This window comes from Calonectris borealis, chromosome 15, assembly GCF_964195595.1.
Source record: "Calonectris borealis chromosome 15, bCalBor7.hap1.2, whole genome shotgun sequence".
In the NCBI taxonomy this organism is placed as follows: Eukaryota; Metazoa; Chordata; class Aves; order Procellariiformes; family Procellariidae; genus Calonectris; species Calonectris borealis.
The window spans coordinates 23,469,844-23,497,794 of NC_134326.1; the positions used below are offsets into that span (position 1 = coordinate 23,469,844).

Below are 27,951 nucleotides of genomic sequence, written 5' to 3' on the forward strand. Positions count from 1 at the left end.
CCAGGAGCTGTGCTAGGCAGGGGATAAATGGAGCGGTGCAAGGGGAGCCTCGGCGGTCCACCCCCGCGGTGCCGCTGCCCTCCGAGCCCCGCGCTGGCCGCCTCTGCCGTGTGCTTGCAGCCGGCGTGGAGCAGCGCCGGGGCGCCCAGCGCTGCCACCCCGCTCCCCCAGCCCCCGCTCCCGGGCCGCGCCGTCGCCCGCCACCGCCCGGGCAGGCACCCCAGCGCAGCCCCCGGGGCGGTGCTCCCCGGCCGGGGCCTATCCGGGGGCGGCGGGGGGCCGGGCCGGGCCGGGCGGCGGGGCGGGGCCTGGCCGGGGCGGCGGGCGGGACGCGCCGAGCGGGGCCGGGCCCAGCGGAGCCGAGCGGAGCGGGCGGTGGTGGCGGCGGCGGCCTGGCGGAGCGGCGCGGGCCCGGCCGGGCAGGCAGGTACGGGCCGACCGGGGCGGGAGGCGGCGGCGGCGGCGCAGACAAAGGGCGGCCCCGCTGGGCGGCAGCGCGGGCCGGGACCCGCCGGGCCTTGCGTCGCTGGCGGGGCGGGCCGGGGTGGGGGGAGCTGGGCCGGGAGAGCCGGGCCCCGCCGCCCTGCTCGCCCCCCGGGCGCGGCGGCTCCCCCCCGCGCTAACGCTCCCCTTCCCCTCCCCTTCCTTTCGGCAGGTTGCCCGGTGCCCCTGGGGAGGAGCCGGCCGGGGCCGGGGGTCCGGCGGGGCCTGCCCGGGGCGGAGCGGGGCGGCCGAGTGAGGGGTCCGGCGCAGAGCCCACCTCGCCCCGAGCAGCCCCGCGAGCCCTCGGCTCCATCAGGCCTCACGTCCCCCCGTATCTTCCCACCCATCCCTGCTCTGGTGCGCGAAGCCGTGCGGGGCGGCCGGGGGTGCCCTCGCCCCAGCGCTGCCCAGGCACCCCACCCGGGCGTCGGGCACCGCCGTGCAGCAGGCAGGGATGCTGTCGGGGCCAGGCTGCAGCACGAGCGCTGAGGGCGTGGGGTGCAAGGCCTAAAGCGTCCCTGCTCTGGAGGAGCGTTAGTGGCGTTAGTTAATAAAGGATTGAAGGAGATCAGGAGAGTGTGGCCAAGAGCCAGTTTGATGGTGCACACCGTTTGCACAGCACGGCTTGTCCGGTCTGGCTGGAGTCCCCGTAAAGCACCTTATCACTCCCTCTGGAAGAGGTCCTAGCATTTACGCAGCCACCAGTGAACTCCTGGGCCTTTCGTGCATAGCTGTATTTATTTTTTTCCCCCAAGTCTTTTGCTTTTTGCCTCCACCGCTGCACAGGCAGACTGTCCCCTGCTGATGGGAGCAGCCCGTGATGCCTGGCGGTGCAGAAGCTGTGCCAGCCTGGCCACCTTTCGGCATCAGCTGGAAGGCTCTGCTTCCCTTGGAGACTGGTGCTCGCTCCCAGCCCTGCGATCGCATCCCAACGCCAGGGCTCTCCCTTCCCGCTGTCCCGGCCAGCTGCCGCCACAGCACATTGTGGGGCTGGTCTTCTTCCCACTACCAGCACTCACAGGGTTGGGAAGCTGGCTCCTTGCAACACAGCTTTGTCACCGACAGCCTTGAAACAGCAGGTCTTCCTGCAGCAAAGCAGCATCTTTGTTACTTTAGTCTCAAGAGTGTTTTTTACCAGGGCTGGGCTGGCACAGCTGGGGAGGCGAGCGGCTCTGTGCCTGCTCCTCTCAGCTGCTCACGGGGACTATGGCCGAGGAAGTCGTCCTTTTCCAAATAAAACAACCAGGATGAATTCAATAGGAAATAAGTTCCTTGCTTCAGAGTGAACTTGCTGTGGGTGGAGAAGAAGGAAATTAAACAATAGAAAAAACGTGCAGGGCTTTATACGGCAGGAAAAAAGCCCCAACCTCACTGGCCTCTGGCAGGTTGGGCGAGCATCTTCCCTTCGCCCATGTTGGTGCTCCTTTTCGGCTAGGACAGCAAAGGCGATGGCGATGCCCGTGTTTCCCAATACCCCACTGTGCCTGGGGCATCCGTGCATGGGTGTGGGGAAGCGAGGACCTTCTGCGTTACCATGGTGCTGGTCCCCAAGCCACCCTGCAGGGTCACCTCGCTCGGCCCCGGAGCATGTCATGCTACCCTGCCGGCTGCAGCCCCCAAATTCCTCCATTCCTGCCTGGAGCCACCGGCACGGGGCACGGATGCTGATGGGAAGGCTCACGCACGTGAAGCCTTTCCTGCTTCCTGTGCCTTTGGGAAGCTGGTGGGTCTGGTCTGGTTGTGTTTCGGTGAGGATGGAAAACCCATCCTAGCCAAACAGACTTTTTTAAAGGTTGTTTTGGTTTTTTTCCCCTCTTTTCTTTCTGTGCAGCACTGTCAGTACTCTAGAACAGAACATACTTAATGTGCTGTTGGTGGTAATTTAAACAGAAGAAAAAAGATGCCTCACAAGTCAAAGACTAGGCTGGAGTGAAGAGGGAATGATTAATATTTTTTTCAGTAGCGTTTCATGGTGAAGTATTGCACAGCTGAGCATGTCCCTGCTGCAGAGTGTCACTGGCACTGCCTGCCCCTCTCCGCCTGCCGGCTCTGGCTTTTATAACCAGGTTTGGTTTTGGGGGCATCTCTGGGTGCCTGGACTGGGGACAGAGGGCCATGGTCCCACCGAGCATCCCGTATCAGGGGCTTCTGGCCGGGTGCTCTCTTGGCTGTTCGTGCTGTGGGGCAGGGTCATGGAGGGCTTTGCTTAAAAGGGGTTTTGTGGAATTTTACCTCCTAGATGTACCTTATTGAGTTGGTTTTTTATTTTTAGCTGTTGAAGTAGAGCCTGCTAGAATGAGGTTAGGACTTAAGGCAGAGAGAGAAACAAGATATTAAGCTCCTATATTTTGCAATTGCTTCATGGCCACTGAGAGCTGGGGTTCCCGGTCCATCTCGCTGATGTTTCTGGCCCTGCTCTTGAAGTCACTTTAGGACCTCAGGAATGCACTTGGCTTCCTTGTGTGCTTTTGGCCAAGGTAGTGGCATTGCTTTGTGCATTTTTACAATGTGCCATCGTCATGCATGTGCCAGTGGCTTTGGAGCCTGAGACAGGGGAAGGAGGACCGGGGTGGAGGGAAATCATGATGTTGCTTTCTTGGAGACCACCTCACGAACCTCGGGGCTGTGACGACTCAGTCCCCAAGTGCCTACAGGAGATGGTGCCCCCTGCACCCCCCCTTCTGCGCCCGTCCCCAGGTGTGGAGGAGTAGGGCAGCGCTCGCACCAGGACCCCTGGAAGGGCTTGGTGAGTCACACAGCGTGGACGCGGGGAGAGGGCGGCCTGTAGCTTATGATTCATGTTGTTTTCCTGCAAAAGCCACCGGCTGTAATGGCAGAGCTTGCAGAAGACAAATCAATATCGAGCTATAAATCCCGAATGTGACTGCCGGCCGGGAGGCGAGGGGGCTGGCGTTGGGAGCGCCTCGGTTGCCATGTCTCCTCCCCAAAAGCAGCAGCCCTCTGCCCAGGGAAGGGGCTGAGATCCTCAGTGCTACCTTCAGGTGGTCTGAGCCTTCCTGGAGGGGTGTAGGAAGGTCAAGAGATTCCTGAATGTGGGGTGTCCCAGGAGGAGCTGCCCTGATATTTAAGAGGGGGGCGTGCCTGGGGTTCAGTCTGGTCCAAAGCATTGGAGATGCAGGTTGTCTTGGAGAGACCGAGACTGTCTCCCAGGGGCTCTGCCCTGTCATTGACAGGGGACTCAAAACGTCTTGGAAATCTCATCAATGATGTAAAGCGGGGAAGAAGTGTCTCTTTTGGCTTGGGCATGTTGAGGGTTGGATGTACAGCGAGGGGTGTCCCTCTCAGCTCCCTCTGCCGTGTGGAGAGACGTGTCTCACCCAACAACTCTGTGTATCGTGTGGAAGGATGACAGCCCCCAGGGTGTGCCCGCTCCTTGGGACAGTGTGCTGGCTCTGCATGGTTGCTGCTCTTTGGCTCTGCCGCCCATGCCTTGGCCTCAGCAAAACCCAAATGCCTTCCGGCTACTTGTCAGGATCTCACAGAGTATCCCCCTTCCTTCCCAACCACTGTCTGCTTCTTCACAGCTTTATACAGCCCTGCAACCCCAGGGCTTGGAGCCTGAAGTGGTGGTACTGGCTTAGAAAAAAGGGATGCGTTAAAAAGGGTTAATGGCTCAGTCCTGAAATATGGCTGCAAAATGCTATCGATGCCTGAAGTCTAAATATACGGCTCAGGCCATTTTATATCTCCAGCAGCCTCGATTCATCCCTTGGCTGCGCTGGTGCACTGCTGGCCTTGTGGATTTACGTCGGGGAGGGGAATCGAGGCCGGGAGGGAGGGAGGCCGTGTGTGGTACCTGGCATGGGATGGGGATGCTTTGCCTGGTGGCTGGATGGGGACATGGGAGCCCACCTGAGTGGGGAATGTCCCCAGGTAGAGAGGCCAGGAGTGGTGCAGTCCCCTGGCCCAGCTGGCCGGTGCGAGGTGAAGCAGCACAGGTTACCAGTGGTTTATTAGCTCTTGCCAGCTGAAACCGTGAACGTGTGTGTGTGGGGCAGGCAGTGCAGTGCTGGGATGGAGGGGCAGGTGGGGCATCAGAGGTTGGTTCCTCGAGCGTTTGCTTTGCCTTGAGCTCCTGCAGAGGAGAAGGAGAGGACAGGGCTGATGCTGTAGCCTGGGAGCAGGTAAACTAAAGCAACAGGCTTCCCGGGGAAACGCTGCTTAGTTTGTGCAACCTCAGAAAAGGATCTGGAAATCGGGGAGGCAAGAGGCAACTTGGGTGCCAGCAGCCCCGATGCTGCGCTTGTGGGGGGCAAACGTGGGCCTTACCAGCGGTGTCTTAGACAGTGAAAACAAAACGGATCTTGCAAGTGACTCTGGTATTCTGCGCCTGTTCCTGCTCTCCGCATTTCCCCTGCGCTGCTGAGCATTGCAGCCTCTGGTACTTTTTAAGGATGGCAAAGTTTGCGTGCAGAGGTAATGTCTTTTATTAGCCTAACTAATACCTTTAGGAAAAAACAGATGTGCTCTTGGGCCCAAGGAATGCCTGCGCGCCCAAAACGTGTCGGTTTTTCCAACTGTGACCGTTGGTCTAATAAAAGATCTGACCTCCGCCTGGCCTGGCCGCGACCTTGGAGAGTGCCGGCCCCAGGAGCAACCCGCCCGTGCGTCAGTTGCTGCCCGGCCCTTCCCCAAAGGACCTGCCAGCCCAGGAGCCGTCGCCAGAGCATGCCCATGCTCACAGCAGGCGCTTACCTGCCTCCTAATTCAATGTCAGCACCCAGCCCCACGGATGCTTTGGGCTCCCAGTGGGGTCTGTCCTGGCAGACTGTGGGGAAGCGGAGTTTGGCTGTGGCTCAGCTGGGGCAACCTTGGGATGCAGTCCAGCAGAAGCATCCTTGGGAGCCCCTGGGAGAAGGGAGCAGCTCCATCCTTGCAGGCATTTCTCCCAAATGCAGGTGCCGGCCAGTTGGTTGTTCTCCGTGAGCTGGTTCACGCTGTGGTTTTATGGATGCTGCTTTGCAGAAGTGCTGTTTTGGGGATGGGTTGGCACTCAGCAGGGCAGCCTGTGCTCCCCAGAACAGTTGGTGGTTCTTCCATGGCAGGACAGAGCTGCTGTCCTAGCAACTTCAAATTCCCCATAGTGGGACGCTGTCAAGAAACGAAGCAGCTGGCCCATCCTGCGGGGCTCGCAGCACTGCCGTGGCCGAGGGGGGGGAATCGCTGCCCCACAGCTCTCAATGATCGAGCATCACCTTTGCACTCATGGCAGGACCAGCATCTCTCCGGGGAAGATCTGGCCAAGCAAAGTGTTGGAGGCAGCAGAAGGTGGTTCAGTCGGGGGTTTTTTTGGGGAGGAGTCCTGTACGACCTGCAGTGAGTGAGAGTGCAGGCTGCCGCTGCAGCGAAATATAAAAATTCACACAAGATTATTTTCCCCTCATCCTAGAAAAGCTCTTGGGCACTTGGAGAGCCACAGGAACTAACACGGCACATTTCAAAGCAGGAAAATTGGATTCATTGAGTGGATTTCCCCCCCTACCCCTGCAAACCCACTTAAAATTCATGAAGAGTTTTGTCAGTAAGAACCTGTTTCAATTAACAGACAAAAGAAACTCTCCTCGTTAAGCGCCGCTTTCAATTAAGGTTTGGGAGAATTCCCCCAGCTCTGCTTCCTCCAGAGCAAGGCTGTTCCCGAGGATTCAAGGGCAAAAAATACTCGTGAAGAGGAGCAACCTGCGAAGGGCTCTGGCTTTTTTGTGGGAAGGCAGTGGCACGGCCCGAACCATAACCTGGCCATGGGGTGTTCGGTCGGGACAGTGTCAGGGAGCATCGCTGCCAGGGGATCGACTGCCCAGCCTGGCATCCCTGGGGCGTAGGAAAGCTAATGACTGCTGCTAATTGCTGGCCTAGTTTATGGAGGAGACTGATTTCATGTGGGTGTTGGGAGATGAGGGGGAGTGTGGAGAGGTGCTCTTCCAGATCAGGGTGCTGGGGACAAGGGGGGTGGCAGCCACCAGTGCCACCTTCCAGCCACCGGTGCCTAAGGCTCAGAAGTGGGGTGACCTCCCCAGGGGGTTCCTCTGTCCAGCCTTGCTGGCGGGGGGCTGCGGCACCTCGGAGCTGGGGAAGGGGCTGGGAGACGGGGATTAGCAGGGGCAGGACCTGGGGAGTGGGGTTCAGATGTGGGGTTGGGCTTGCCTGCTGCTCTGCCATGGAAGAAGTTTTAATCACGGGCTTCCAGAAACCTCACCCAGTTCTTTAGGGTTTGGGGTGTTTTTTTCATTTGTTTGGGTTTTTTCTCCCCTAAAAATTCAGCAAATGTTTGTAGCGATTTGCTGCACGCCGAACCTTGCCTTTCCATCCCTCTGCAGGGAAAGAACTGTTTTCATGATTGCTTTTTTGAAGAAAACCCGAGGAGAACATTACTTTTATCTTTTCCACTAAAACTGAAGTGCTAATAGGGCTTTCTGGCTGAAAAACATCTCTTCCAGAGCTCGGCACTTCGGCCAGAAATAACTTTTTTTACATTAAAATCTTTGACCGCTTTTGGTTTCTTGGTTTCTTTCCACAGGAGCGGGTAGGTGGTGGGCAGTCGGAGCCAGAGTTTTATTTCCAGAAGGTAAACTTCGTTCGGCAGCAGCAATTCAGGTGGATGCTCCGACTGCTCATTTCTGGCCAGACTTTGTAATCAGATCTTAAATAAAGTGCTGAGAAAAAGGGAGGATTTTCCTGCTGAAGTCCCCCTGGGGTGCAAATGCTCCAGACCTTAAATAAATTAGGGACAAATTTTCCTGATATTCCCTTGTGTTTGCTCCTGTCCAGCCTGTGCATGGTGGGGAGAAGCCAAGCCGGGTGGGTTTGGGGTGGGAGTAGCACTGATGGCTGCCTGACCCTGCCTGTCCCAAGGGCAGCTGCCAGAGCTGCCATTTTCCTTCTTTAGTTTTGCACCTTTTGGGAAACGCTGGTGTCCTTAGGAAAGCGGCACTGGGGCTGTCCCCCTGCCAGCAGCAGGGTGTTTTTCTCCCTGGCGTGTTGTAACTCCTGTTTGCAAAGCGCTTAAGCAGCCCGTGTAATCTACCACCAAGACGCTCCTTATCTGGCATTATAAAACTGCCCCGGTGGCACACGAGCGGCCTTGGCGAGAGCAGGCAGCCAGGACAAGCTCGTTTCTGCTCATTTCTGTCCTTTTGCTCCTTTTCCCCTCTCCATCTGCTTGACATCCCTCTCCCCTGCCTGGACACCCTGGGTTTGCAGCTTGGCAGGAGGCAGCTGGACATCCGTACAGCTCCTTCTTCCATCCGTGTCTCTTTGGGCCCATCCTGGCTTGCCCAGGCTGTGAGTAAGTGGGGATCGCCAGGAAAATCCCCAGTTTTGCAGCAGTTGAAGCTTTTATGCCGGGTTCATCCCCTCTGGTGCAGGGCTTTGGTCCCTGCTCGAGGAGCACCTCAGAGGACGGATGTGCAGGGAGCTGTGACCCAGTGCCTCCTGTGCTTTGATACCGGTGCGTATCGTTACACCACCACGCACCGAAGCAAAGGAGTTAATCTCCTTCTGATTGTGCCTTCTCTTGGCCAGTGGATCCGGCCCTGGCTGGGGAGGGAGGTGACGGGGACAGGGACAGGGACAGGCAGTGGTCCTTTGCACCTTGTGATGACTCTTCCCCCATGCCAGTACTTCCAACTCTTTGCAGATGTTTCCAGTTGCAGTTGGGATTGTTGCTGTTCAAGTTGATAAAGGCAGCAATGCAGAGGTAAGTGTTTAAAGGCAGGTTTTTCACACCAGTTACTTTTTCATTTTCAAAGCTCCCCTGTCTTAAGCTTGCAATTGTCTCTTGAATAATATGGTGGCAGTAATCTCTTCTCTAAGGACGTGCTTAGCTCAGTGGTTTTAGATCTGCAGCCCTCTAAATATTACCAGCGGAGTGAAGGGGATTCCCTCTAGAGGGAACTTAAACCTATTAATAATAATTCAGCTGCCTTTTGTGCATCTTTTACAGGTAGTCCGCAATTCCTGGGGCTGCAGGGCACCAGTTAGTGATTACTGAGGGTGCTGGTGGGGATGCGTGAGGCGTGGGAGAGACTGCAGGCATGGTGGGCTGAGCGCTGTCGCCTCGCTGGGGACCTAGGTCCCAGCCTGGCTGAATTTGACCTTCCAGAAGCCTTTTGCCATCAAATGTCCGAGTGGGAGACGAAGCAGCTGCGTCGGTGGGGCCGAGCCGGTCACATCCCCTGCAGTGGTTGGAGGCGGGAGGGGAAGCGTTGGAGCAAGCAGAAGTGATTGCAAATTGCTGAGCTGGGCAAGGCAATTTAGCATCCTGCCTCTAAATCCTTCTCCATCCAGGCTTAACCCCCAGGGCTGGCTTACGTGGAGAAGTGGAGCTGGTGTGGCCGTGATGAGGTGATTACCCAGCGGTGCCGGCATGGTGGGGCTCTCCCTGTGACGATGAGGAGTGAGGAGCAGGGGTGCCCACCCGAAGGGTGCCAGCAGGAGAGTAGCAGGATGACCCGTCTGGCTGCGGTATTTAGGATGTGGCCCCATCTCTGTGAGTTGAATGTTGGGGATCTGTGAGCTACTAGAGTCAGGGGTCGGGGTCCTTGTGCATGCAAGGTCTTGGGGTCTCTTCTCCCTGAAGGTGGATGCTCGCTCGCTCCCTTGCAGCCCTTTCCAAAGTGGTGCGAGGGAGATGCATGAGCAGTTTCTTGCCGTGTCACATCCATGGTTTTGAGCTCACCTCCCATCCCTGGGCTGTGGTGTTGGGACAGTTGATTTATTCGACAGCGGGACTTGTGAACTGCCTGATCTTCACTGCTTGCACCTGCGGCTGGACCTATTGCATCCCCCGATAAATCAAACCCTGCTGCGGTTGTCTGCTTGGACCGCCGACCCTTCCCTCTCCTCCGGATCTGCTTGCACTTCCTTGCTTATATTAAATCCTCCCATTGCATCCCTGCAAAATCCCACCGGAGGTTAGAGGAAGAGCGTTGCAAGCAGCTGACGAAGATGGTTTCATCCCCTCTTGTCCCCTCTGGTGCTCCTCTGGCTTTCTGGGGTGCAGGGGAGCGTTTGTGGCCAATAACTCTGGCCAGGGGGAAACCGCAGCCCCCAAACCGCACTGGGGGATGGATTTAGAAAAGCTTTTCAACCGTTTTCCCCTTCCTCCTGCAGCTGTCTTAGATTTGAAGTGCTGATAGTAAAGGGCTTCCCCGGCCACTGGTTGTGGGTTGCACTCCCTGCCTACCCCGGGGTCAGATCTGGCCCCAGGGCAGTGCTCCGGGCTCCCGGCTGCACCGGGAAAGCCTCTTGGATGCTGATTATGTTTGTCAGGGCAGCCGGGTTAAGAGCACTGTGGCTAAGCCTCCTCACCGAGCCTCCTTTCCAGCGGAGCCTGGGCCAGGGCTTTGCTCAGAAACCCACGAGAAAACAGCTTTTTCTGGGGCTCTTTCTCCTGTGGTCCTTGTTGTGCAGCTGTGGCTGAGCACAGTCTGTGCGATGGGAGCCCGCTGGCGCCGTACAGTGCTTCTGGGGGCCTGAGGTCTGCGTGTGGGACTCAGGCTGACATTTCCAGCTGGTGCCTTTTAAATAACCACTGTGGTTTTAAAAGGCACCTGAGCAGCTTCTAAAAATCAGGTTGAAAGGAAGTTTGACTCTGGCTTCACCTTGTCAGCTCTTGTGGGTTTTTTTCTATTTTACCGTCGTGTTTCCCTTTTTGTTTTAGAAAAGCTGTTGGTCTCAAGAAATTGTTTTGTGCTCTTGGACCTAAACCAGCTTCCTTCTCCAGGGTGGAGCTGTCAGCTCTCCCACCACTGCCGGGGACGTGCAGGGGTTTGCTGGGCAGCGTGCTCATGTGGGCAAAGCCCTGAGCAGGAGCATCCCCGGCTCCCAGCATCACCCCAAACCCCTCAGCATCCTCCCCGCAGAGGGTTTGCTCTGGCAGCAAACCGGCAGAGCAGGATTCCTGCCTGCTCTCTGCCTTGGTGGGGGTTTTGGGGCAGGACGCTGCCTGCCGCAGCCCCAGCTCACACCTGGCTGCTCCGGGGGTCAGGCACTGGCCCCCTGCCTGGGCAGGCATTGCTTTTGCGCTTTGACGTGGCAGCCTCCTTCCCCAGGGAGAGTCAGCTGGTGTCTGCCCGAAATGTTGTCTCCAAAGCCTGGTCACTAAGTACTATAATTAAAAGCTCTTGGAGGAGGATGGACTAATGAAGCCCCCTTGGAAATGGCAGGTGATGTGGGCGCAGGGCCCTGTTCCCGTCTGCTGTGGTGGGTGGTATGAGGATGGACGCGCCGTCCTGCCCGTCAGCCACCAGCTCCGGTGCTTGGCATCAAACCTGCTCGTTGTCACTTCCCCACCCGTAACCATGGGAATGTGGCTGCCAGCACCCACTGCTCCTAAAAGATGAGAGAAATGGAGGGGGAATGGGATGGCACGGCTGGGATACTTGATAACGCAGACCCGGCTCTCTGCATCCCTAGGGATGGTACCCAGGCAGGGGAGCCTCCATCTGCATGGGCTCATCCCTAAAAGCGATGTCCCTGTGTGCTTCTCCTTTCAGACCTGGAGAAGCGCCTTGCCCCGAAAAGGGTGTTCTCCTGGGGATGCTGAAGGTCCAGCCCTGTCGGAGGGGAGGAAAGAGTGAGTTGGGGCAGGCCACACCTGGGGGGGCCAAGGAACATCCTCTCCTGGTCCTACCTGGAGATCGTCCATGTGCGCAAAGAGAAATTACAAATCAATAAAACTGGGTGCTCTGCCATGCCCAGCACAGCTGGCAGTGGAGGTTGCTGGTGGGTGGTGGAGATTGTGATGGAGGCTGGGTGCCGGCAGCGTGTGCGGGGTCCGGGTGGAGCAGCATCGTGCTGACAGGGTTGGGAAGTGGAGCCTGGAGCGGGGCTCGCTGCAGGGAAGGGCAGGGATGACAGGATTACCCTGCCAAACCCCAGCCTGTAATCCACGGTACCATTAAGCTGGCCACGTTTAATCCTGTTACATGCCCAGCTGGTGTCTGTAGGGCGGGTGCTCGGCCGCAATGCCAGCAGGGTGCAGGGAGCTCTTCCCAGGGAGCAGCCTGGATCTTTGCCCTTGTCCCTTGCACTAGTGGTGGGTTTGGGGATGGTGCTGCAAGCCACTGTGCCACCGCTTTTATTTTTTCCTTAAACACATTGGCAGCATCAGTGTCAACCCACCAGTGTGGCTTAACCTCCTGGCAAGCAGTACCCATCCGTTTTTTTGTCTTTCTTTTCTTTTTTTAAATGGGCCTTTCACAGGGAAGGGAAAAATATTCCCAAGGTCTCTTCGGCTCCATGTGGGCGCTCCCGCGTGCGCGTCTCAGTGATGTTGGCTGGTGGCTCCTGGCTTGGCCTCATGCCGCCCAGCTGGCCAGCACGTGTCCCTCCCTGCCAGGCAGCCTGGGCGGTGGGGAGCTCGGACCCCCGCACTCCCGTTCTCCTCGCCGCAGCCTGGCTCCTGCTGGGTGCCCAGCAAACAGGTGGAGTGGGGCTGCTTCTCCAGCTCCTTGGTGCGACGGGGACTCGCGGGGGGCCAGGGGCTCCCCCCATTGCACCCCGGTGGTGCTGCCGTGCCCTGGGCATGCACCACAGCTGGGGTCCCACAGCACGCGTGCGCACTGCACTCCCGCCCTATCCCCAGCGCCGTTGGGAGCTCGCGGCACTCTTGCAGCAAGCCCTGGCACGCCAGTGAGCTCGCCGAGGGATCTGCTAGGGCCGCCGTGCTGGCGTAAATAAAACTGGCAGTGTTGGTACTGACACTGGCCCTGCTTGCTCATCCTGTCTCTCTCTCGCAGGGCATCGCGCGGAGCCGGGGGACCAGGGTGCCCTGGGGAGCCGCCATGCCCACGTGCCCCTCGCAAGCCACGCCGAGGCCGCCCGCCGCCCCCTCGCCCCACTGAGGCCATGGGGCTGCCACTGCCACCACTGTGGGGATTTCAGCTCAGCAAGGGGACTCTCGGTGCGTCTGCCATGGTGACATGAAGCGGACAGCGAGAGACGCCGGACTGCTGGAAGGGGAGAGAGCCTGCACAGGCGGCCTGCTAGTATTTTAATTTATTAGTAGTATTCAATTTTATTTTACCTATTTTTTTTGGTTGGTTGGTTGCTTCTTCCCCTCCCCGGGGCTTGCAAGGGGAGGGGGCGGGCAGGGGAGGGGGGCCCCACCTCACCCCGTGGATGCAAGGATGACTGTGCTGGCCAGGGCCCGGCGGGGTATCCGGCAGCTCTCTCCGCAGGTGGTGTTGCTCCTGCTCTTTGCCTTCTGCCTGCTCAGTGTTTTCGTCTCTGCATATTATTTATATGGGTGGAAAAGGGGCTTGGAGCCCTCCGGGGACGTGGTGGGGCCTGACTGCGATGAGCCCAAGGTCTCCCCTTCACGCTTGCTGCCACTGAAGACCCTCAAGGTGACCGACTCCTCCCGCACGGACCCCTTGGTGCTGGTCTTCGTGGAGAGCCTCTACTCCCAGCTGGGCCAGGAGATCGTGGCCATTTTGGAGTCGAGTCGCTTCAAATACAGGACGGAGATCGCCCCGGGGAAGGGGGACATGCCCACGCTGACCGACAAGGACCGGGGACGCTTTGCCCTCATCATCTACGAGAACATCCTCAAGTACGTCAACCTGGACGCCTGGAACCGGGAGCTGCTGGACAAGTACTGCGTGGAGTACGGTGTGGGCATCATTGGCTTTTTCAAGGTAAGGGGGTGAGTGAGGCGAACCGAGACCCCGTGGCCAGGCCGGGTGTGAGTGGGGGGCTCTGGGGGCCCAGTGCCCTGCAGGGACTGCGCCCTCCCATTGCTTTCTGCAGGCAGCCCGAGTTGGTGTGGAGCCAGCCCGGAGCCTGGTGTGGGGTGCAGGCTTCTCGCAGAGGGCACCGTCTTAGCCCTCTCCCCATGGAAGGGCTGTGTGGCTCCTGCATGTTTTGGGGGTACAAACACACCTCTGGGACCAGCCCGGTTGCTTTGAGCATCCCGTTTCCCAGCCGTGACCTTTGCTGGGGTTCACCAAAACCATGAGCAGGTATTTTGCTTGGCAGTCCTCTGCCCTTCTCCTGCCCAGGGCTCGCAGCCCCGGGGGCCTTGCACATTGAATGTGAGCAGGACTGGGTGTGCAAAGGGGAGGAGGGTGCCCCATGCTCAGGAGAGGAGGCGGGGGGACCCAGCACCTGGATCTCCAGGAGTGGTGAGCCACCTAACCCCTCACCATGGCCATTGGTGCCCCTGGTGAGCCCCTGCCTGCACAGCCAGGCTGGGCACTTGGTGTGTCTTTCAACGCCTCCGTCCCTGGCATCCTGTCTCCTCTAGCTCCCGTCTCTCCCCATGCAGGCCAACGAGAACAGCCTGCTGAGCGCCCAGCTGAAGGGCTTCCCCCTCTTCCTCCACTCTAACCTGGCGCTAAAGGACTGCAGCATCAACCCCAAGTCGCCCCTGCTGTACATCACGCGCCCCAGTGAGGTGGAGAAGGGCGTGCTCCCTGGGGAGGACTGGACCGTCTTCCAGTCCAACCACTCTACCTACGAGCCAGTCCTCCTGGCCAAGACCAAGTCAGCTGAGTCCATCCCGCACATGAGTGTGGATGCAGCACTGCACACCACCGTGATGCAGGACCTGGGCCTCCACGACGGCATCCAAAGGGTGCTTTTTGGCAACAACCTCAACTTCTGGCTGCACAAGCTCGTCTTCGTGGACTCTGTTTCCTTCCTGACGGGCAAGAGGCTCTCCCTGCCCCTCGACCGCTACATCCTGGTGGACATCGACGACATCTTTGTTGGCAAGGAGGGCACGCGCATGAAGGTGGAAGATGTCAAGGTGCGGCTGTGATGTCCTGGCTGGGTGGGCAGGGGATGCGTGGGGCTGGGTGCTCTGGGATGCTCCAGGGATGAGCTTTCCTGCCCCCAGAGCATCCCCTGGCACAATGGGAGCCCCTCTATGAAGCTCTTGGGGACACGGGTCCTCGCCTTGGTGTGGCAGCCATCCCTGTGGCCGCATGCTGAGGACGTCTTGCTTTCTCTCCCCCACTCCCAGGCACTGTTCGACACGCAGAATGAGCTGCGCACCCACATCCCGAACTTCACCTTCAACCTGGGATACTCAGGGAAATTCTTCCACACGGGTGAGGAGGGCAAGGGCATTGCTTTGCCTGTTTGTGCCATATGGCTGGTGTTGAGGCACAAACTGGTGCTCAAAGAGGCCGAAGTTGCGGCTGCAGGAGGGTCCTCGGGCATCCCACCCTGCTGCCCCCCATCATCCGGTCACTGAGAGGGGCTCCCCCTCCCTCTGCCCTGGCTGCTCGCACATGGCTCTGCGTGCCCGGCGGTGATGGTGAGCATCATGCCCACAGGTACCGATGCCGAGGACGAAGGCGACGACCTGCTGCTGTCCTATGTGAGGGAGTTCTGGTGGTTCCCCCACATGTGGAGCCACATGCAGCCTCACCTCTTCCACAACCAGTCGGTTCTCGCTGAGCAGATGACGTTAAACAAGAAATTCGCTGTCGTGAGTAAGATGCTGCCGGTGGGGGTGCTTGTGGTGGCGGGAGGATGGGAGGCAGCGAGCTGCCGGGGTTGCCCATTCAAGGGGAGACTCTTCCCTGCGTTGCAGCTGTTCCTGCCTCGCCCAGCATCGGGGGATGCGGGGGTCCAACCCATGGGGGATGTGGAGGTCTGACCCATGGCTCTGCAGGGGAAGTGTCTGCTTGGGTTGGTGTGTGCTGGATTTTAACTGAGCCTAGGGTTGGGTGCTCAGCCTGGCGCTGTTTGATGCTGTGCTGGGCAATGATGCAGGATCCTGGAGTGGTGCCATGTGCCGGGAGGCTCCTGCTGGTGGAAACTCCCTCTGCAAGCCGAGCTGTCAGGGTCATGTTTGGTTTATACAGGCAGGCTCTGACCTTCAGCTTGGTAAGAGGTTGTCCGTCCTCTTGGACCGTCCTTTATCTGCCCTGGATAAAGCCAGCATTGAGACCAGATCATGCTGTGATCGACTGGTTTGCTCACAGCTGTCTTGAATCCAAACCCAGTAAAGCCGGACCCAGTAATAATAATTCGGTCCTATAGCCGAAGAGAGGGATCTTCAGGCTAACTTGAATTCATTGTCTGATAATTAGACGTGCTTAATTAGAGAGAGACCAGACCATCCCTACTTGGGATGGGCAGTTGTCCAGCTCAGAATTTCTAGGCTGTTTTATATCTACTGATATAAACCAATTTACAGTCCTGTGTAGATGTATTTCGTTCTCCACAGAAAAGCTTTGCTGCTGTTGTTTTGTTGGTGACAGCAGAAATGGCAGGGATGAGGATGGCCCACGTGAAGCAGAGGAGCGAGTGTCCACCCAGCACATCTGCTGCTGGGCTCCTTTTCATGGAGACAGCCCTGTTTAGGAGAAGATGTGCATGCACAACCCTGCCCTGGTTGCTCTCCAGAGGCACGAATTGACTATTTGTAGTTGGGAATGGGCAGTCCCTTGGGGAGAGATTGGTTTGGGACGTTGTGGTTTTGGGGTCTCCATGGTCACCCACTCCCTGCTCTCTTCTCTGCAGGAGCATGGCATCCCCACTGACATGGGGTATGCCGTGGCCCCTCACCACTCGGGCGTGTACCCTGTCCACGTGCAGTTGTATGAAGCTTGGAAGCAGGTTTGGTCAATCAAAGTGACGAGCACAGAGGAGTACCCCCACCTGAAACCTGCTCGCTATCGCCGTGGCTTCATCCACAATGGCATCATGGTAGGTGGCCAGGCTTTATCTCTGGTGCTTCTCTCCTCTGCCTCCCCCACCAAAACCCAGAACCTTGGTGGGTGGTTTCTGGGCAGCTCAGATGCTTTGATTTGAGGGGGCTGTGCCCTCTGCTCGTCCTGTGTGGGGGAAGCTTGTGTGAGGAAAATTTTTGGCTTCTCCATCTGTCCACCTCCATCCTTTGTGGGCATCAGGATTCAAGTCAGAGGTGGTGAGGGGCAGTGGAGCCAATCCTGACCGCTGAGAGGTTGAGGACCCCCTTTTTGTTTGGGAGGAGGAAGGGGACCCAGCCCTGGATGCTTCATCCATGTCTTTCTTCTGCCCCAGGTACTCCCCCGGCAAACCTGCGGCCTCTTCACACACACCATCTTCTACAACGAGTACCCCGGTGGCTCCAGTGAGCTGGACAAAATCATCAACGGGGGTGAACTGTTCCTGACTGTGCTTCTCAACCCCGTGAGTACTGCCGTCCGGCTGCCTGGGGACAGACGGACAGGTGTCTTTTGCAGAGCCGTCCCCCGGTGCCACTGTGTCCTCAGCGTCCTCGGCCAGCGTGGGAGCTATTTGCATGGGATGGCTGCTGGGTGAGGCTCTGCTAACCCCTGCTCCGTCCTCTCCACTTCAGATCAGCATCTTCATGACCCACCTGTCCAATTATGGCAACGATCGCCTGGGCTTGTACACCTTCAAGCACCTGGTCCGCTTCCTCAACTCTTGGACCAACTTGAAGCTGCAGACACTGCCGCCTGTGCAGTTGGCACAGAAATACTTCCAGATCTTCTCTGAGGAGAAGGACCCACTGTGGCAGGTAGCCCTTGTGCCTGGAATGGGGGGAATAGGAGGTGTTTGGCCTCTTTGTGGTTCTGCGGGTGGTGCCAGGAAGGAGTTTGCCCCATAGAGCTGGAAATAACCCCAGTCTTTGCCCTGCCTGCTGAGCAGCATGGCCTCCCCGTGCGTCTGCTCGGGCTGGAGGGGGCTGAGCAGTGGTGTGCGGTCCCGTCCAGGCTGCCCTGTCTCTAATCCTCCCCCTGTGCGTTTCAGGATCCCTGTGAAGACAAGCGTCACAAAGACATTTGGTCCAAAGAAAAGACCTGTGACCGATTCCCAAAGCTTCTCATCATTGGGCCCCAAAAAACAGGTGTTTCCCTTCACCCTCAGTGCCGTGAGCATGCTGGGAGGCTTGCCGGGTCCGTGCAGCCCCAGAGAGCCTCTCTCAGCCCTTCTGCCCTGAAGCAGAGCTCGGAGGGAGGTTTGGCCCAAGTCAGCTCTCGCTTTCTGTTTGTCCGAAGGAACAACCGCCCTTTATCTCTTCTTGGGGATGCACCCGGACCTGAGCAGCAACTACCCCAGCTCCGAGACCTTCGAGGAGATACAGTTCTTCAATGGACACAACTATCACAAGGGCATCGATTGGTAGGTCTCCCCATCTCGGGGGCTGAGCTGGGAGCACTGGTTCCTTCGGGAACCAGAGCAGCGATGCCATGGGGTTTCTCATCAGCCTTGCAGCCACCGGGCTCTTGGCAAAGGGCACCTGGGTGCTGCAAGGTGGGACGAATCCTGCGTGGGCTCTGCCCTTTGCAAGGGTGTGCTCATGCCAGCACCAGCTCTGTTGGGCGGTCAGGGAGTTTGCCTTACTGCGGAGGTCTGTGGTGCAGCCAACATTGGCGGTGGTTGCTGCCGCACTGCCTTCAGACCACCACACCACCATGGTTTATCCCTAAAATGTTGTCCCGAAGACAAAGGCCACTTGCCGGGCCTCAGAAGTGCCCTTGGCAGAAGCCGTGTGCATGTGTGTGCACCTGCTACGCCCTGGTTTCGGGGTCTGCCTGGGGAATCTGGTGAGGCCTGGCCCTCCGAAATGGCTGGAGGGGATTGTGGAGCCCTAGGCAGTGTGTCAGACCCAGGGCGACCCTGCAGGGTTAGTGCATGGTACAGTGTCTGAGATGTCACCTGTGAGGGAGGGTGCTGGGGACGTCTCTTGGCGCCCGTCCGCCTGCCTCATGCTGTGCTTCCCCCAGGTACATGGAGTTCTTTCCCATCCCCTCCAACACCACCTCTGACTTCTACTTCGAGAAAAGTGCCAACTACTTTGACTCAGAAGTGGCTCCCCGGCGAGCCGCGGCCCTGCTCTCCAGGGCCAAAGTCATCACCATCCTCATCAACCCTGCAGATCGAGCCTACTCATGGTATCAGGTGAGCTTCCCACCTCTGCCTCTCCCCCGGCTTGGGCAGCCCTGTGGGGTGGTGGGCCAGGGGCTTCCCTCCAGCTTGGTTTGGGAGGTGAGGTGGCTGCAGGCGCTGCACTTTTTGGCTGAACAAGACGTGCAAGGGCACGGCATGGTGGCCTGGAAGCCACCGTGCCTCGTGAGCAGTCCAGGATTTGGGTTGCTCCACGAACCAACCTGCCTTGCTCATGCCTGACAGCACCAGCGAGCTCACGATGACCCGGTTGCCCTGAAATACACCTTCCACGAGGTGATCACAGCAGGACCTGAGGCTGCTCCGAAGCTCCGGACCCTGCAGAACCGCTGCCTGGTGCCGGGCTGGTACGCCACCCACATCGAGCGCTGGCTGAACAGCTACCATGCCAACCAGGTAGGGATGGGAGCACCCCACTTCTACAGTGGCAGCATCCCGGGGGGGCTGCCAAGCAAGGCGGTGGGGAGAAGAGAGCTTGGTCCCAAGTCAGCTGCGAGGGTGCTCCCATGGGAGCTGTTTTTCTTATACCCTAAAAGTCATGGGGGGAAAAGTAAAAGTACTTGGGGAAGGGGCAGAGGGAAGATATTGTGCAAGAAGGAAACCCTTGTCATGTGAGGTTGTTGATGAACGATGCACAAAGATGTCCTTGTGCTGGTCCTGGGCAGGTAGGTCCTTCTACTAGTCTGGCAAAGCAGGGTTGAAAGGGGGCCGTGGGATGGAGGGCTGTGGGTGGCTCTGCAGGGGCACCCACTGCTTGCCTGCTGCTCTTGGCCACAGACCCCCGTGGGGCTGTCCTGTCTGGTATCACCGTGACATCGAAGAAGGACAAAAATAGCAGGCAAAGCTGCCCGTGGTTTGAGCTGCCTGCAGGGGAAATGGGGGCTGGATGCCAGCCTTGCTGTGACCCGCACAGTGGAGCACTGCTGGCAGTGTACGGGCTCAGTCCCTGAATGATTTTTCCACAGTCATTTAACCTTATAAAGTTTATTAGTTGTCTGCTTCTGGCATAATTGCTGTGATGCAATCCTGCTGACTGTGGGTTGGGCAGCCCTGAGCCGAAGCCCTGATGTTGTCCTGGATGGGTCCTGGCCCTGGCTTTTACTTGCATTTAATTTTCCAACACCGAGTGTAAGTGAACACCGGGGCATATTAGCATTCAAAAGGGGACCCTGTGTGGGCTGGTGGCAAATTTGGCTCCAAGATGGCAAAAGGTACGGTGAAGGCGGCATTGTGCCCCAGGAGAGCAGGGCTGGGAGCTAGTGGCACCTCACCGCCCTGCCTTGCTCCTTGCAGATCCTGGTCCTGGATGGCAAGCTGCTCCGAACGGAACCTGCCAAAGTGATGGAGACAGTCCAGAAATTCCTCAGCGTGACCAACTTCATCGATTACCACAAGACCCTGGCGTGAGTCCTTCCCCGCGCTTCTCCTTCCTCCAACCTGCCGTTGCTCCCAGTGCAGCGGGATGCCCCTGGGGACACCCAGCGCTGTCCTGGGGCAGCCCCCAGCTCTGGGGCTCACTACAGAGCTGCTGCTGGTTTTGATGAGATCGGGGTTTCACCTGAGGCTGGAACAGCAGCTCCTTGTTGCTGTGACCTGCACTGGGGTAGCTGCAATCAGAAATAACGTTCAACAAGAACCCTGCTTTGCTGTGCTTATCCAGGCACTGCAGCAGGGATGGTGGTGTCACCCTGGGCAGCCCAGGAGCAGCTCTGGGCTCCTGGAGTGGAGTTCAGGAGTGCATTCATGCCATTTGTGATAGTGTTGAGCCCCGGCACCCTGGCTTCTCCTGCATGCACTGCAGAGAGCAGCTCTTGCTGCTGACCGTGTGGCACCTCTTCAGGTGCCACCCCACCCTCAGCCTTCCAGACATTAAAGCCCACCATGGGAAGCAGGAGCCTCCAGAGCTCCTAGAAAAACAATAATTTACCTCTGTGCTGGGCTTGCCTGTATATGTGGCCGCTCTGAGCCTGCAGCCAGGTGCCATGGGGCTCCTGAGAGCATCCAGAGCCAAAGGTGCTGCAGAAAATAATAATTAAATCCACGTAGACCCCTGTGCTCCCTCACAGCAGGGCGATGCTGTGATGAATGAATGTCGGGCCGCTTACTGTGCAACTGCAGAACCTGTTGTACCAGGGGGACGATAAAGAGATGTTAGCTGGGCTGTGAATTAAAAAGAGGTGGAGAAGTCCCCCTGTGCAGGGCTCGGCAGCAGCGGGGCTTGTCGGGCAGCATGCTTGCCTGTGGCAGGCATGGCGAGGCGAGAGGGATGAGGCAGAGCTGTCACTTTGCAGGTTTGATCCAAAGAAAGGATTCTGGTGTCAGCTTCTGGATGGAGGGAAAATGAAATGCTTGGGAAAGAGCAAAGGGAGGAAGTACCCCGAGATGGATTCGGATGTGAGTATGCAGAAAGCCTCCTGGGACGGTCCCAAGCAGGGCCGGGGGGCTGTGCCTTGGTCGTGGGCTGAGGGCTGGTCCCCCTGACCCTCCTATCTGTTCTCCCGTTGCAGTCGCGCGCCTTCCTGCGGGACTATTACAGGGACCATAACATAGAGCTCTCCAAGCTCCTGTACAAAATGGGGCAGACGCTGCCCACCTGGCTGCGGGAGGAGCTGCAGAGCACCAGGTAGCTGCCGCCCACCCAGCAATACCCGAGCGGGGCCGACGCCTGCACCTGGTGGGACCTTCCTCAGCAATACCCGGCTGCCACCTTGGAGGAGACCCCGAGGAGCGGACAGCTGCGCCGGAGGCTGCCTGAGCAGCGGCCTGACTCTGCGGTCCCCGCGCTGCCATCTCTCCGCCTACCCCACACCCGTTCCTCTTTCTTTTTTTTTTTTTTCCTTTGTAATTCCTGGACCTGTGGGTGAGGTCCCTTCCCACCCTGCTTTGACGCGGGCAAGTGGCACAAGTTCCCCTTTTCTATGCCCAAAACAGGCCCTGACTCCCCCTGGGCCTGAGGGCAGCGGCAGAGCCTTCTCTCATCTCCTGGTCCAAGGGTGGAGGAGCCGCTCCGGGCACGCTGGAGGTGACTTTGCTGAGCTGGAGCAGCAGAACGGAGCTGGTGGAGACCCAAAGCACAGAGGGACCCAGACCCGCTCCTGCCATTGGCCTGCAGCAGGAAGCTGGAGAATTTGCCAGATTCCCCTGACCTGTACTTGGAACAGCTGCGAACAAGGTGGATTTTTGATTCAAAGACTCGGGTGCGATTTCTTTTGTCATCTCCGTTCGTTTTCAGACTCCTCAACCTCTTCCTCCTCTCCGTGGGCAGTGCGGTGGGACTGCGGCCGAGCAGGAACCAGGGGCTGGTGTGCTGGCCCCGCTGCGCTCCCGTCCCCCCAACCCCCCCCTTTGTGATCTTGTACATGCGTGGTTTCCTGTGGTAAAGCCGAGCGGCGCCCGGTGTCCCCCGGCACAGAGGAGAGCTGGCCCTCGGGGACAGGGTGGACGTTGGGATAACAGTAATCGGAAGGATTCTGAGAACTTCAAACCTCTTGAATATTAAAAGCGAAAGTATTTTAATAATGTTGGGGAGTGGGGGGGTGGGGGGGTGGGGAGGGTTCGTTTGGTTCCCATTTTGCAGGGGGTTGTTTTTCTTTGGTGCCAGAATTTGTACCTAAACCCCGAGGGTTTTGTGTGGTCTCTTTGTTTGTTACATGTGACATGGATGAAGGTCAGTGGGGAAACGGGATGGTTTCCCAGCCGGAGACGTGTCTTTATACTGGTGGTGCTGTACAGAGCTGCAGTCCCAGCTCTGCCTCTCCTGCGCCCCATCCTGTCCCCTGGGTTTTGCTGCTGGGGCTGGCAAACGAGACTGAGCTATCACGGGTTTACTGGGATAAGGGCCCAAATTTCCCCTCGGACAGTGCTGCTCTGCAGGAGGCAGGATGCCAGCAGTTGCTGCCAGAGGTGGACGCGGCACCCAGGATGCTGCCCTCGCCTCCAGAGCGGGGCCAGGGCAGCGGGGGGAGGAACGCGGCGTTTCATGCTGGGTGACGGAGAGGCCCCGCTGGCAGCCAGGGTTCCCACCTGATTATTTTTGCAGGAGCCCCTGTAGCCGCGCATGGGGCCATGGGGGGCTGCACCTCCCCTTTGCCCCTCTGTGGGGTTGTGTTGGGAGAGGCTCCCGGGCACTGCTGTAAGGTCCTGTTGAACCAACCGCTAATAAATCGGGGGGCTCTGGTTTTACTTGCTGGTTGTTGCCTGTTTCTCTCCTCACGGGCAGGATCCAGCCCTCCCCCCAGGGGGTCCCATTTGCCTCCAGGGACTTTTGGGCCCATCTTTTGTGGGGATTTAGGGAGGACGGGTGTGCATGGGAGCAGCCCTCTGTGCACGAGGTGGCAGTAGCCGTCTAGTCCTGGATCTGGCCGCGCTGCACAGCCGCCCGCAGCTTTGTGTTCCCAGGACAGGGCCCACAGCCAGCTGGGACAGCATCCAGCTACGACTGTTAGCACTGGGGCAGGGATTTGGGGGGGGGACTGGGGTATCCCTGCTTGCCTTCTCCCCCCTGCCTGATTAGCCAGTCCTGCCTGCCAGAGCCTGCCCGCCCGTCTGCTGCCTCCCCACTGCCTTCTGCAGCCCGGCCCCTGCAAAGCGCTGGAGGAAATGAAGACGGAGCCTAATTAATCCCAGCCAGGTTTGTTTGAACCTGTTGGAGTGACAAACGATGTGTGGTGCCGCAGGAGCCGCTGGACGGAGGAGAGGGGGTTGCAAGGGGAGAGCCATGGGCTGCCTGCCCGCCCCCCTGGAGCTGCCTGCCTGCCCACTGCACCCCTGGGCTGCCTGCCTGGACAAGGAGGTGCTTAAGTTTTGACCCTATGCTGTTACCCCGTGGTTTGCTTCCCCGTGTCCCCAAACACGGGAGGGAGCGGTGCTGCTGCGCCCGGGGCTGGCCCCCAGCCCCCATCATCCCTATCCAGCCCCAGGTGATGTGCAACCTAACAGGGCTCAGCCAGGCTGCCCCAGGTGGGACCAGCTGCTGCCCAGCATGGCCCTGAGTTAATTGCTTGTTAATTAATGGGGCCAGGAGCCCAGCTCAGCCCTATGCGATGGCCCCAGGAGGATGAGGATGACTCTACCCTCCCACGGCCACAGGAGAGCTGTGGGGCAGGAAGGCTCTGTCCCCCTCACCCATGGCCCGCGTTGGCACTGGTGGTGTTTTCTAGCTTCTGCATCTGCTGAAAATGTGCAAACTCAGCAAAATCTGGGCTGGGCTGGGCTGGGCCAGGGCCAGGGCCTGGGCAACTGCGGCTGGCAGGAGCCCTGGCCAGCATCCCCGCTTGGGGCTCAAACCCCACCGTGCCCCTGGGCTGCTCCCCCTCCCCAGCTGGGGGCTCCCTGGGGCCGCCCCTGCTGTGACCTTGTCCCACAAACACTCACTGGAGACCCCAAGGCAGCCTCGGCCCGGCAATGAGCCCCCAGGGGGCTGGGGGCTGCGTGGGGAAGCGAGTGGGAGGCAGCAGCCTCCTGGGGGTCCCACAGAGCTGAGCCCAAGGCTGCTCCAGGCCCTCCGCAGCCCCAGCCTGCAGGCAGGAGGGGAGAGCAGGGCTGTGGTGGTGGCTGTGGTGAGGGCTGGCTTTCCTGCCTGCAACAAGCTGCTGCAGGGCCAGGTCCAGCCCCGGGGGCTGCTCTCTGCGCCTCGATTCATCCTGCAGCCGTGCCTTGACACGTCCCGTATCCACGTCCTGACACATCCTGTATCTGTGTCCCAACATGTCCCACATCCTCCCTGGCTGCTTGGCGATGTGCTGGTGAATCCCCGCGGCAGACGGCTGCAGGAGGGATGTGGAGCCTGTCAGTGCCTGGACTGCTGTTTGCATGGGGCCAGGCAATGCTGGTCATGCCACAGCCCAACCGGGCGGGCAGGGAGGGATGCTGGCAGGGAGGGATGCAGGCAGGGAGGGATGTCAGAAGCGGGATGCATGGCTTTTCTGGCCTGGCGTGGGGCCAGGTGAATGCAGGTGGCCTGTGGTCTCCCCGCGTGTCCCCAGCACAGCTGCACAGGACAGGAGTCAGATCCTACCCCCAGGTGCCTCCCAGAGCAGCAGGGTGGCTGCATTCCTGCTCCACCACGCAGCCGGTGCGTGATGTCCTGTCATCCCACAGCCACGCAGAGCCACCCCCACTGGCATTGGCACCAAGCCCCTGACCTCCCCAGGGGCCGTGAGGGCTGACTCCTGTTGAGGTCCAAGCTGCTGTGCCAGCGGCCGTGACGCCTGCCACGCAGGTCTCACCAGGACAGGATTTTGCAGGAGGGCTTGGAGGCGCAGCGCTGTGCTCCCAGAGCTCCACCAGACGGATCAGGGGGGCGGGAGCTGCAGGAAGAGGGAAAAGCCGAGAGATTCCTGGGTTCCTGCCAGGATCCCTTGGGGGGTTTATAAGCCTGGAAGGGCAGATGATTTACAGACCCCCGCTCCCCCAGCAACTCCATCTGCTACTAGAGAGTGTGGCTCAGCCATGTTCGGCACAACCCTGGGCAGGGCGGGCATTAATAGCCCGCTCCCGAACGCGGGGACTGGAGTGAAGTTCCCAGTCTCGCAGCCTCGCTTGCCCAGCCCTGGGAAGGAGGGGATGGAGAGAGGTTTTCCAGCCAGGGAATGAGGTGGCAGTGCCAGCAGTCGGGGTGCATGTACACCCTGTCCGGCTCCTCCTGCCCCACTGCTGGCAGTGCCCCAGCTCCATATGGGTGCTGGGGGCATGTGGGAAGCAAACTGCTCGGGGAGACATTGTGCCTTCCATCATCTGGTGAGCAGAGTGGGTGGCGGGACATGGAAAGAAACCTCTTGGGTGACTTGAAAGCCTTGTGTTGGCTTCCCAAAGCGGGCAGAGGTGTGGGTGCTCGGCAGTTTTCGGGTGGGATGGGTTCCTTCTCCAAGCGCTCCGTGCTGTGTCCAGCCTTTACAGCCTGCTGAAGCTTGACATTTAGATCAAGCTTTACAATGAGACTTAGTAGAAATCAGAGTTATTTCAATCAAAAAATGTCTATACCATGGTTTTATGTTGGAGAAATCTCGCTGTGACCCTCCCCACCAAGCTAATGACCTCCTATTTCTGTACCGAAGAGGTACATGAAAGGGGCCAAGTCCAGCAAGCATGAATCTGTCCAAGACCTCAGCTCTGAAAACCTAGCGAGGGAGTTGGGAAGGGCCATGGAAACTGCATTCTCACAGGGAGAAACAAGGGTGGGTTTGCACCCTGTAAATAACAGAGATCACCGACCATGGAGGAGCCCTTACTCCCCGGAGAAAGGCATCCCCAGACCAGATGGCTGGAGGTTAAAACCAGATGACGCAAATATTTCACACCACAGCAGGATTGCGAAAGTGGCGATGGCTTTGCCTTCTTCCATAGTCCTTTCCTCCGGGCTAGGAACCTCCTCCCGCAGCATATTGTCATGGAGGTGGGGTGTGGGTGTGACACGCTGGGACCCGCGTGGACGGGGAGGTGGCAGAGGTGCTGCTGGTGGGGCTCCGCCTGCAGCCAGGCTCCTGCTGGGATGATGGGACCCTCATGGAAGGTCAGATCTGGGGCAGCCAAAAACCTCCTGAGACCCCGTCCAGTGCCACCCAGCAGTGCTGTGTGCTGGGAGGGGACAACAGCCGTGCCAGCCCTGCCGGAGGGCCGTGTCCCTTTGCATGACCCCTGCAGCTGCTGGGATGTGACCTTGGTTCTCCAGCCCTGGACTTACTGCATCCTTGTCGTGGGACCTGTAACCGGAGGGGGGATGATGCCTAGGCAGGGAGGGAACAGTGCAAGTCACCAAGTCCTTGAATAAGAGCCATGCAAAATATTTCTTCTAATGCCTCTCGTGATTTTGAAGTGACGTATTTACACTTTGTGATAAAATAATGCTAAATTCTGGTGTCTGAAAAATGTCAATGTATTTTTATTATATGTTCATCTACCCCTGGATTACAAAGCCAATAAAAAGCTTTTTGTAGAAGTTGTACATTTTCTTGTAGAGATTTATAGGTCTTGTTTGAAGATACAAATGTATTGAATGTCTTCTATATATTAGAAGACATTTATATATAAGATATTTACAACACCTAACACTGTAAATACAAATCGCCCACTTAAATGTCACAGCCTAAATCAGAAAACACTGGAGATGTAAAATAGACTTGAAATGTCAAAGGACAGATGACAAAAAGATGTTTCTTCCATCCAGGAAAATTGTCTTATAACCAGTTTCCATTAATCCCGGCTTTCTGGTGGCTGCAGTTAACCCAGTTCTGCGAGTGGTATTTGTTTTAAAGAGGAGACGTGGTGATGGGCAGCTCGGGGCTGTAACCCCGCGGGGCACTGCTGGGAGCTGGACCCCTCCAGCCCCGCGAAGCTCTTGGGCTGATGCCCCCCTTAGCATCCCCCTCATCCTAGCCCCATGTCCCCCCTCCCTCCCCACCTGCCAGCCCCCGCTTCATCCTGCATCCCGCCGCCCTCCCGCAAGGCGTCTTTGTCCCTTCCCGTGCTGTTTGCTATTAAAACCAGGTGTTGGAGTGGCTCCGACTCTGAGGGGAGCCAGGTACGCTTCCCGGGGGTCTCAGGGCAGGGAAGTGGCAGGTTGCCCCCCCTGCAGAGGGGCCACAGGGGTGCGGGGGGATGAACTGGGGGGCAGCTCTGGCTCCCCAAGGAACAGGACTCCCCAGGGACCTGGCACTCAGCGACTTTCTCGCAGCCGGAGCCAGGGGGGTCAGGGCCGAAGGGGTGTCCCAATGTCTTCTGGCTCCTAATGCAAGTGCTGCCAGCTGGCAAAGCTAGAACCAAGTGGGTTTTGCACAAGTGGAAAAAGATAGGGTCTGATAAGGTGGTTCTGGTTTAATAATGCGGGGGACAGCTGGGAGGCAGGCGGAGTGAGGCCAGGTTGGGTCGGGAGGCTCAGGGCAGCTTTAGGATGAGGAAGGGCTGCGAGGTGATGCTGCTCCCTGGAGAAAAGCAAAGGCAGATATTAAACGAGGCTCCAGGCACTGAGAGTGTGCAAAGAGCGACAAGATGCGGATGGCTTTAGCTGTCCTGGCAGCTTTTCGTTCAGCAAACCCAGCTTCTAGCCACGTAATTGCAGGTATAACTTCTCTGGGCTCAGGGAGCAACAAAAATTGTGCCGGTACCAGCACATTCCCACTGCCGAGGGACTGGCACTGCCATGGAGGTGTAACTCAACCCACATAATTTATGTTTCAACCATTTTAATACTTTTTCTCCTCTTTTTAAGCCCTGCAAGGACTCGGCGCTGTTTGTTTGCTGGTGCAAAGCTTGCTTTCAGGATGCTGCTTGCCGTGGGCTGCTCGTCTCTCCCCTGCCCGCTGGCCCCAGGCAGGGATGCTGCCTTCCCCAAAGACCTCGGCGCTGCCCAGAGCTGCTGGAGCATCCCCAGCGAGTCCCTGTCCTCGTCCCTCCCCAGGACAATGTCTGCGGCTCCTTTGCAGAGCACTTAGGGAGCGAGAGAGGAGAAACTCAGGAGCCAGGGTTGCTAGAGGAGCTTTCCAGCTCTAGGTCCAGAGGAGGGAAATGTTAAAGTGTTCCTCGCTGTCGCACATCTGGGTTGAGTTTCACCACTGGTCCCTCCCCGCGCACCATGGGGGC

General features: G+C 58.4%; 2 protein-coding genes across 2 annotated transcripts in view; one reads left to right on the forward strand and one right to left on the reverse strand.

The window, feature by feature from the left end:
- Positions 1 to 27,655, reverse strand: part of RPS14 (ribosomal protein S14) — a 37,186-nt gene extending 9,531 nt beyond the window's left edge. Inside the window, exon 1 of the mRNA XM_075164780.1 lies at positions 27,650 to 27,655. The gene's annotated coding sequence lies outside the window, so the exon portion shown is untranslated. The remainder of the gene's footprint in view (positions 1 to 27,649) is intronic.
- Positions 356 to 22,557, forward strand: NDST1 (N-deacetylase and N-sulfotransferase 1). The gene is made up of 16 exons (XM_075164769.1): positions 356 to 427; positions 10,998 to 11,077; positions 12,243 to 13,142; positions 13,772 to 14,254; positions 14,471 to 14,558; positions 14,787 to 14,941; positions 15,982 to 16,167; positions 16,504 to 16,632; positions 16,802 to 16,984; positions 17,218 to 17,314; positions 17,466 to 17,589; positions 18,195 to 18,369; positions 18,601 to 18,771; positions 19,669 to 19,778; positions 20,667 to 20,769; positions 20,883 to 22,557. The coding sequence occupies exons 3-16, from the start codon at positions 12,633 to 12,635 to the stop codon at positions 21,000 to 21,002; spliced, it is 2,634 nt and encodes an 877-aa protein (XP_075020870.1). The 5' UTR covers positions 356 to 427; positions 10,998 to 11,077; positions 12,243 to 12,632; the 3' UTR covers positions 21,003 to 22,557.
- Positions 27,656 to 27,951: the final 296 nt, after the last annotated feature.